Raw genomic sequence first — 10,976 nt, 5'->3', positions numbered from 1 at the left:
CAGGCTACGAATGCAGCTGTGGCTTGCAGTAGGCAGAGTCTGGTTCCTCACTAAAGCTAAGCAGGCCAGAGCCTGGTCTGTACACTGGTGGGAGACGATTTTTGAAAACGTAGCTTGCTGCTGCAGCTAGTTTTAGTCCAGCCAGCAGGGGGTGATCATTCCCCGGCTTGAATGGGTGGAAAAGTCCTAGTGTAATGACGCGGACTTTAAAGGGGTCATATGATGCTGCTAAAAAGAACATTATTTTGTGTATTTGGTATCAGGCTACGAATGCAGCTGTGGCTTGCAGTAGGCAGAGTCTGGTTCCTCACTAAAGCTAAGCAGGCCAGAGCCTGGTCTGTACACTGGTGGGAGACGATTTTTGAAAACGTAGCTTGCTGCTGCAGCTAGTTTTAGTCCAGCCAGCAGGGGGTGATCATTCCCCGGCTTGTATGGGTGCAAAACTCTTAGTATAACGAATCAGATTTCAGAATGTAAAACGAAGCAACGTTCAGATAAAGCATTAGACCAGGATCTGTAAAAAGGAGCGTCGTTCAGATGAGGCATTAAACTGGCCCCCTGACATGCTGTTGTCATTAATTCCCCACCTTAATCATGAAGTTGAACTCATTGTTTAAGCTGGTAGCGCATCCTGATGGCTGCATTGAGCTTGTCAGGATGTGCTACCCCTCTATTAGAGCAGCTTTATTAATGCACAGGCTACGAACGCAGCTGTGGCATGCAGTAGGCAGAGTCTGGTTCCTCTACTAACTCTAACTTAATGGTGCTGTATGTAAGTTTTTGACTCTACTAAAGCATAAAAATACCATAATATGTTTGCATATATTTAAGAAACATGCTAAGTTAACATACTTGTTTATCTGGAAAAACAATGCTACTGTCAGTTATTCTCCTTTGAATATGTGCGTTCAGGGCCGGAATGTCGAGCTCTGTTTTGGTTTGTGAAACCCACCCACTGCCAGTTTACCCAATTGTATTTCGGCACCCCGGGTTGCCAGTTGACGGAAAACACAGCGTATTTCATTTCATTCATCGTCAAGTGCGCTCGTTTCTGTTGGTGTCGTCAATCTGGCAACCTGCGTGTGCGTCAAGTCTGAGGCATAGACTGTATTTTTTATTTTTTTTTAATGAGGCATAGACTGTATAAAAACATGGACGTAGTGTCGGTGACGTCACCCGTAGATTTCCGAAGAGCGTTTTTGAAGCTCAAAAGTGGGAGGAGGTGGCAGTCGCCATTTTGGCAGCGTGTCACCCCCGGATAATCGAAAATGGAAAAAGAGTCGGGAGCAGGTTGCTGAAGCCACGCCCACCTAGCTCGACGGTGGTGACAGCAGCGGCAATCCACCTGTCACTCAAGTGGCCACGCCCTTAATTATGCAGAACTTTAAGGCTTAATATAATTTAAACGGATGAGTTATAAAAAAATTCACCCCCCTCACAGTTGTCATGAAGGGCAAAATTAGCTATATAGACCAAAATAATTTTTTGAACCAGGCTGTAAACGTTTTTTTTCTGCTGTAAAGTTGGGCATTTTAACATGGGGAGTCTATGGGATTGACTCCCTTTTGCAGCTCGCCTCTAGCTGCCAGCTGATGAATTACAGTTTAAGTCACTTTCTTGTTGGCTTCATGAGAGAGAGCGGGCTCTTGGTCTGAGCAGGAGGGGCCGGGTGAAAAAAACCCTCTCCAATATTTTGAATTTGGACTGCAATACCTAGTTCAACCACTCGGTGTCAATCCTACCTACAGCACCTTTAACAGTCTATTAATACTCTAATGAGAGTTAGTTGACGTAGTTTCAAACTAATCAGAGTTAGTTTAAATGTAATTGCAAAGGTGCTATTAATGTAGAAAATGGCCTAATAAAGTAAAGATAATCTGTTAAAAACAGTCAACCTTTAACATTAATGCTCACACATGACAAAAAAAAAAAAACATAAATTAAATTAAAATAAAATAAAATACAAAATAAACATGGGAATATGATTTTTGAAACTGTACTTTTTAAAACTTTTTTTCATAAACTGAATATTATAAACAGTAGCATAACCATCTTTTTTATTGACATTTTAAACAGAAGCAATTCTTCTGAGTTTTGCTGAAGCTTAAACAGTAGAGCATCTAGTAACTCTCAATTTCCAGCAAACTGATCCTGTATAATCTGATAAAATTTCCTGTAAGCCTTCAGTGCAGTGTAAGTTTCTTCTGATAAACAAAATACATAAAAAATGTTGTTATTTCAGGTCTGTGCAGTTGCCTTTAATTATGAAATATGCAGATCAAATTGACCCACAAGGTTTATAATCGTAATAGAAATTTGTAAGTATTCCACAACACATCAGAGTGTCTACAATTTGTAGACATGTTCATGACCCTAAGTGAGAAAAAGTCACAAATTTTCACAACATAATAGGCATTTAATAAGCAAGTAAACAGCAAAAGATTAGCCACGATAACTCTATTTCTTTATTAAAAACAGGTTTAATGTGCTCAAAACAGTTTGCTCAATGAAGTGAGAAAAACCTTAATTAATTGAAGCTTGTATAACAAGTCTAAGAAAAGTCATATTTAGTGAAGTTTAACTAAACTAAGTAAACCTCACTAAAATGAAACTTATCAAATTAATTCTGTTGAGGTTCTTACAGCTGATTGCTAACTACTGTAACAATGACACATGGTAGTATGCTAACAGATATTTCTCAATGAATAAAACTCCTTTCACTGTCAATATTGATTAGCCAACAAGCTAAGCAAGATAAGCTCTACGCCTTATGTTATTTTCTACTGGAACAATATCTTTAATAATGTAAATTGGACTCAAGTTTGGTCGTTACCTCAAAAACTTCTCCTTACAAATAAGGTTAAGGAAATCTCATATAAATTAATTCATAAAGTTTATCCAACAAAAGAATTCCTACAAAAATGTAAAATTGATGTTGATTTAAAATGCTCCTTTTGTGAATGCTCCACTGAAACAATTTCTCATTTGTTTTGGTCCTGCCAATATACCCAGCATTTTTGGAATAATGTGGAAAGTTTCATTGCTGATAATATTTTAAAAACATTTTCCTTATCTTATAAACATGTGATTTTGGGTTATTATATCAAGGATCGCTCTTTAAAGGATGTTGGTTTTATTATAAATTGTATTTTATTTTTATGTCAATTTCACATTCATAAATGCAAGTTTACAAAAGGCAAACCTCTTTTTATGGTGCTTGGAAAAGAGATTAAAATGTTTGTAGATGTGATGTCAAAATCTAAAAATAGTAAAGCAATTAAAACGATTAATATATGCTCCTCCTTTGACATTTTCACATAATATAAAAAAAAAACCCAATAATAATAATAAATAATGGTACTGACCTGCAAAGTATATTTTCTGTATTAAAATTTGCTTTGTAATATCCTATGGAAATGTAAATATATGTATAATATGTATTTGTCTGTAAACTGATGCTTATGTACCCTCTTTTATTTTTTGTATATTTTTTTCCTTTCCTTTTCCTTTTCCTTGTTCCTTCTTGTTGAGGCATGTGTAATGTTTTTGTTATATAGTGAGATATGGCACTGTACATGCTACTTGTTGACAATAAAGCATTATAAAAGAAAAAAAAAGCAAGATAAGCTCCATGACAGTAGTCACAAAAACTCCAACATGACAGAAATATTTCTAAATTTCAACATAACTGAACATAAAGCACTAATATATGTTTCCCTTTACTTAAAACTACATACATTTACAAATAAATTCAACATTTAATCCCCTGATCTAGTCCATGCAATGCATGCTGGGAGCTAGAAATCCACTGTTCAGTTTCACTTGTCAACAAAACTGATTTACGTATTCTCAACAAAAAAAAAAGGATTAGGTGGACTGCATGAAATGTAATTAATTGTGAAAAATTGTGTAGCAATTATTTTGAGTGTGGATAACAATCTACCCATCAAAGTTTCAAGAATATTTCTAATTCAACAAAACGTGTGCTGAGAAACCGACATTAAACATTTTTTCCATGTTGTTGTTTGAATAGAATCCAACAGCTATGTTTTCTTAAGAAATGGGTCAATGAAACAATAGAATAGCCTTCAACAAAATGACCTGTTGTCGGTTGTGACCTGATTTCCGCAAGGAGCTGACAGGAGCACTTGAGGACTGTCACTGAGTTTAATGGTGTGGAAGTGACCCGTTGGAATGTAAAATACAGTTATGTTTTGCTTTATGCTCTAGAAGAAGGAAATCTGTCAAAGGAAATCTATTCTCCAGGGCTTTGTTACTTCCAAATGGGGGCCTTTGATAAGTATAGGTTGTTTATTTTCCCAAGAGGCCCTCAGCTGAGAATGTCTGTTTGGCCTCAGAAAAATGCTCAGCAAAGCAGCAGTTGTGCGTTCCAACACGTCACATTGTTTGTGTGTTTGCATGTGTTTATGTGTGTGTGTGACTTTTGCCCTTTAAATATTAATAGAGGCATTCATAAATGAAATACTAGGTAATTTGGCTATTCTTTCTCTATTGGCATTCTCTTTTGTTCAATAAGCCATCCATCAGTCATATATTTTCTTCAATCTTGACTGACATAAATGGAAACCATCATTTTGTTTAGTTGTCCAGCTCAAATGAGCAGACAAGATCATTATTTCCTTGGATATTTAAAATAAATATTTTCTCATCAAGTCCACTTCATGACAGAACAGATACTGTGATGATTGAGCTGGGAAATGTTAACAACCAAATATTCTTAATTCTTCAAATAGTCTTAAAAATAACTCCGCGAGACCGGGGCTAGTTGTCACACATTTTACTCCAGTCAATATTTCTCAGTGTACATTCAGTCAGTTAAACAGTGAAACAATTATGATATACAAGACAATTCATGAAACAAAATCAAAAAGAAATAAAGAAAAAATAAAAAAAATAAACATAGCCTATACATATCAAACATTATACGAGTGGTCTGAAAGATATTTATAGCATATGAAAGACATATGACTACTTGCTATAGCAATAATATGATAATATTGGTATTTTAATCTTTAAGAGACTTTAACTTTATTGTATGGTTTGTGATAGTTAGCCCTGCTCTGTCCTATATTAGAAAATGTTATGGCATTGCTTGACCATTTTAATCAAAACTTTTAAAACATTTCAAATGGAAACAAAGTGCATATTGTATAACATGTCCAACATTCTAAGGACAAAAGTCAATTGCCTGAATCAACCAACCAACAAACAAATAAATAAATGCAGTGATTCAATCAAGCAGCCAATACAACTGTTCGAAATTGAAAATAGCATAGATAAGGATTTATTTGTTTTAACTATCAATCATGAATGATTTAATTTTCCAAACCCTCTAAATCTTCACATGATATACAAGACAATTCATGAAACAAAATCAAAAAGAAATAAAGAAAAAATAAAAAAAATAAACATAGCCTATACATATCAAACATTATACGAGTGGTCTGAAAGATATTTATAGCATATGAAAGACATATGACTACTTGCTATAGCAATAATATGATAATATTGGTATTTTAATCTTTAAGAGACTTTAACTTTATTGTATGGTTTGTGATAGTTAGCCCTGCTCTGTCCTATATTAGAAAATGTTATGGCATTGCTTGACCATTTTAATCAAAACTTTTAAAACATTTCAAATGGAAACAAAGTGCATATTGTATAACATGTCCAACATTCTAAGGACAAAAGTCAATTGCCTGAATCAACCAACCAACAAACAAATAAATAAATGCAGTGATTCAATCAAGCAGCCAATACAACTGTTCGAAATTGAAAATAGCATAGATAAGGATAAGGATTTATTTGTTTTAACTATCAATCATGAATGATTTAATTTTCCAAACCCTCTAAATCTTCACAAAAAAAAAACGACAGTATACAGTATTTGTAATATAATCGATGCAGAGTAAAATGATTAAAAGGTGGAAAGGCACATTACTGCGCAGCCCAAGCGCCGGGTTGATCCACTTCAAACAAATGTTGTAAAGCGGAAATAACGGACTGAAACAGAGCGAGAAGCTTTCGATTCTAACTCATTAATAATCCAAACAAAGAAGAGAGTTTGTCGTCGTCCTGGAGTTTCACAAAATAACGCGGACGCTTGAATTACACCCTGTACCAAGGATGAACATCAACGTGGGATACAGCTTTACGCAACCAGACAACGCCAGCAGTTTCGATTTTCAAACGTAAACATCCGCCGAGCAGTTCCCGTCCAAGTGTGAGCAGACAGACACTTCACTATGCTACCCATGTTTAGGATGAGTGTTTCGGTCCAAAACAGAGGACATGCTATTCCCAGCTAATGGTCAGTTATGATACGACGGGTTGGTTTTATTTTAACCCCAAGTGCTTTGCCAAGGCGTCAGCGTTACTAAAGATGCGAATGGGTTAGCACGCAAGCTAACTTGGCTACGAGAGCTGTTTGTTTGTGTAACTACATACTCAACTAATAATAAGTCCGATAATATATAGTCCAGTTTCACAATCGGACATCCTTATTATGGGTCTGCTGAACTTTGTTTTTAGTTCAATTGGAAAATGCATAGATGTCATTTGCCTCCTTCTGGATTTAAATTTTGTGATTGTAAACTCAATAATTCAGCTGTTGGTGGCAGTGATTTCCTTTATCAATAGTCTGCCCATGCTACTCACAAATTCAGTGTCGGAGTGCTGGAATCTCACTCTGCTTTGCATCATCACCATGAGGGACGGAGTGGCCGTCGTGACCCATAACATGGTCGGAGGTTGGATGCAGCTGCTGGGAGGCGTCCTGGAAAGCTTCAAGATGATCGGATACCTGTCTTCGCATCTACTGCTCCGCACCAAAGAGCTTCTCCACCGCGGACTGTTGTCGGGACACAGTTTGCTGCGACAGGCCTGGGAAGGCTGTGGAATTGTGTTCAGCTTGTTGCTATATTTCATCAACACTATGATCAACTTGCTCCTCATTGGCACGCAAAATTTATACTCAGTGTTGGTCAGCACGGTGGAAGCAGTGTCCTGTCCTTTGCAGAAAACTCTTGAGCTGACTTTGACGGCGTTGACGTTTCTTTACAGCAGTCTTGTTGGCACCTCCATCCTGCTGTGGACTCCATGCAGACTGGCGATGGAGTTCCTGGGATCCGTGTGCCATGTATTTGTGAGCGTGTTCCTGCTCAACTCTTACGGGCTGCTTCTCATATTGCTCATCATTGCGAGTGCCACTGTATATCTAAACCCTGCGCTCCCACGACATGTATGTTTGCGTGTAATCAACTACATCAACACTGTTCCCATCCTACGGTGTTTCCGGAGGGCTATACACCGCCTCTATGTGCTTGAGAGGAATTTGTGGCAGCGATTGGCCTGGTATCGCAGCCAGATAATGGTTCCTGCAAGGATGGAAGTTGTGGAAGGGGACGTTAGACAGCCAGATGCCAACCCTGAGCCTCAAGCTGACCCAAACGCAGCAGGCGAGGTAGCAGAAAACGCACCTGAGGATGCCCACCAAGTGGATGACCCTCTAGACTTGCCGCTTCCCAGTTCCAGCACTCGCAGGCTGCTCCGAAAATTTCCTTCGGAGGACAGTTGCAAAGGCCCTCCGGCTGACAACCTGCTGACTCTTCTGCAGGAGCAAGAGGAGAGGAAGAAGTGTGTGATCTGTCAGGACAGCACCAAGACTGTTGTGCTCCTGCCGTGCCGTCACTTGTGCTTGTGTAGAGACTGCACCAACATTTTGCTCAGCCAGCCTATCTACCAACAAAACTGCCCCTTGTGCCGCCACATGATCCTTCAGACCATGGACGTGTATCTCTGAGGGAAGCGTTTACGGATGTGTTTCTGTCATCCTCAGGTTTTTTGAGCAGCACTGTTCTTGAAATGTGGGAAACCACTTGTTCCTTTTTCATAGATGGCCATTCCACTACTGATGCTTGTATATAGATTTAAATCGCAACCTTTTGTAAATCGTTAAGGCAAGGCTGACGACTGTGCCCATGCTTTCTTATGATTTTATATTCATTGTCACTTTTTTCATCAGCTTGTAGAAGCAGTATCACATGAATGTAAGTTTTGTATTAAAAAACATTAAAAATGGGGCGTTAATTGTGAAGATAGAAGATTTATGATGTAATTGTCGAGTGTTAATGGGGAACATTTGTATGCTGCAATACTAACGTTGGGCCTTATTGTATGAATTGTCTATTTTATTTATTTTTGCCTGATTGTAAAAGTGATCAAAGGCTTCATGGGAACCTTTGAAACCTCACAATAATTCACATGACTTCAGTCCATCAGTTAGTGTCTTCTGTGTTTTTATAATATGCAGATCCATCAAGATATTTTTAACTTCAAACCATTCCAGTCAAGTTCTCAATCCATAATATTGCTTTCCCCAGTGAAAAGGTTGTCTCATTTGAATCAGGAGAGAAATATGCACAAATCAAGTACCGTTTACAAGCAAAAATTAATGGATTTGTATTTTGGCCAGAAGAGATGGATTTGTTTCTTACATGCAGCTTTTCAGTGTTAATGGATGGATTGAAGTCTTGTCAAGTGTGGATTATTGTGATGTTTATGGGGAATATTTGTGTAATACAATATGAACATTGGGCCTTAGTATGATTTGTTGTCTGCTTAATTTCTTACGTGACTGTAAAGGTGATCAAAGCTTTCATGGGAGCATCTACAACATCAGATTTTTATTTTTTTTTTTGTGTTGGAGAAATCTGTTTTGCTTTGCATACAAAATGTAATCATTCCACCAAAGCTGTTTTGTACTCTTTTTAAATACAAGTGTCACTACAATATTTTCACAAGTTATTCTACAATCTGATGATGTATTCGTGCTGTTTTTGTCATTTATTATTGAACAGCAAGGCTTTCTCACTGCTCAAGTGGTATTGATTAATGCATTTTCAAATCGACATTTTGTGCTTGTTTTTTGTTTTGAGAAGACAGTAATTCAATTCAGTTACCGGTAAAAACAGAGTGGCAGAAAGGCTTTTAGCTCAGCTTTGTCCAGGGGATGTTGTTAGAAATCACTATTTTGGAAAACATCTTGTGCATTATAGAAACAAAGTACAGGCTTTTCTGGTTTATGTCAGTTATTTTGGTCTTCCATGATATTTCAAAACCCATTCAGAAAGGCACAATGCACAAGACAATCAGGTGCATTTAAGAGAAAAAAGTATTTGCAAGGTCCATGCAAGCTGTTGTCCTTCCTTAAAATATAAAAAATTACTCTATAGTCCCTACTTATTTCTAACACTCTCAATTCTGCACAATGCAGGTGACAAGCACTAACCCATGGTTTATTATTGTAATTTTAAGGTTTTTAAACAAGCTGTGATTTCATTCCATATTAAGCCCCAAACCTTTTTTATTCTTGTACCACAGACGCTTGTTTTCTATGAAGGTCTCCAGTGATGATGTTTGTGGGTAGAGCAGATGTCTGTCTCTCCAGAGGCCTGGATAATATCAAAACCACATTCACTGACTATCCAGATGAACAATAAACAGTATTTGACTGTGTGGTCGTATTGTCTTTGTCTTCAGAACAACTTGTAGTAGTTTCGTCATTGGACTAAAATGCAATTCACAACAATGTCTTTGATTGTGATAAATGACTTATGCCACTTCTAAGCTGAGATCAGCACACAAGCAGAGATTTGAAGCTGCTTTCGTGGGCTGGGACCTTATGAACCAGAGAGTATAATGGACTTCACTTCCTCTAGTTGTTAAATCATGGGAAGGGAGTTTCCCAAAGCCTGATCCAGTGTTATCATGCCTCACAATCAATCAGATAGAACTAGTGTTTAACTCCGCTACACTACCGGTCAAACTTAAGATTTTTTAATGTTTTTGAAATTAGCTCTCTTATGCTCACCAAGGCTGCATTTATTTGTAGTACATATAATTTTATTCCTGTGATGGCAAAGCTGAATTTTCAGCAACCATTACTCCAGTCTTCAGTATCACATGATTTTTCAGAATCATTCTAATATGCTGATTTTCTGCACAAAAACATTTATTATTATTATCAATGTTGAAAACACTTGTGCTGCTTAATATCAGTATATTAAAATGATTTCTGAAGGATCATGTGACACTGAAGACTTTAATGACTTGAAAATTCAGCATTATCATCACAGCAATAAATTACATTTGAAAACGTATTTAAATAAAAAGCAATTATTTTAAATTGTAATAATATTTCACAATATTACAAAAAAAAATCCTTAAGCTATTTCAAACATTTGACCGGTAGTGTATGTACACAGTTTAAACATTTGCCAACCATTAGAGAATCTTTGAAGTGGTAGAGAAGTAGCTTTAAGTCTTTCATTTGATATAAGGTGTGTGAAATGCAAGCTTTACTCTAGAAGTATAAAAGGAAACACATTTAGCACTGGACAGCTCCACATTCCAGCAATTTTAACAAATGGAAATCTGTATCTCACATTGTTGTGCACTTAGAAACAGCATTCAACCAAATAGAGTGCTTACATTCGGATGCATCTTTCATATCTGCTATCTGTAACTGCATACTTGAGAACAATGCTTTAAAAATAACCTAAAGCTTAGGAAGTAAGTCACCATAATGAATTCAACAGAGTAAAGTATCCTATTTTTTAAACAGAGATAAAAGAGTATTTCCTCATTTATTTTGTTCCTTGAAACAAAACTAAGCACCACTTCATTGATTGTTATTTGCACAGTCTTTAGAGTAAGATCTTTTAAATGTCTTTTTTTTTATTATTAAAAAAGTATGATTATATAATCTACTAATATACTTTATAATCTACTTTTATGAAAAATTTGATTATAAAGTATGGGAATTTAACTCTAAGCACAGGTGGGATATTTTTAAACACGTTTCTTGTTTGTTGATTGATTTATCAATTTGAGTCCAGCTTACAAGTTAACCTTTGCTTCCTTATTTGTAATGGTCTACACTCAGACTAACCCTC

At 36.7% G+C, this 10,976-nt stretch overlaps 1 protein-coding gene across 1 annotated transcript; it reads left to right on the top strand.

Annotated features, from left to right (window-relative positions):
- Positions 1-5,962: 5,962 nt before the first annotated feature.
- Positions 5,963-9,529, top strand: LOC107690456 (RING finger protein 26-like). Its single transcript, XM_016488809.1, has one exon. The coding sequence runs from the start codon at positions 6,527-6,529 to the stop codon at positions 7,820-7,822; it is 1,296 nt and encodes a 431-aa protein (XP_016344295.1). The 5' UTR covers positions 5,963-6,526; the 3' UTR covers positions 7,823-9,529.
- Positions 9,530-10,976: the final 1,447 nt, after the last annotated feature.

Source organism: Sinocyclocheilus anshuiensis, unplaced genomic scaffold (genome assembly GCF_001515605.1).
Source record: "Sinocyclocheilus anshuiensis isolate Anshui unplaced genomic scaffold, SAMN03320099.WGS_v1.1 scaffold1455, whole genome shotgun sequence".
Taxonomy (NCBI): Eukaryota; Metazoa; Chordata; class Actinopteri; order Cypriniformes; family Cyprinidae; genus Sinocyclocheilus; species Sinocyclocheilus anshuiensis.
The sequence above is the reverse complement of the archived record's forward strand: the minus strand, read 5'-3'. Positions and strand labels throughout refer to the sequence as shown.

Bases quoted from the DNA above. Each gene is read 5' to 3' on its own strand.
- LOC107690456 (XM_016488809.1), top strand. From the start codon at position 6,527: ATGGGTCTGCTGAACTTTGTTTTTAGTTCAATTGGAAAATGCATAGAT.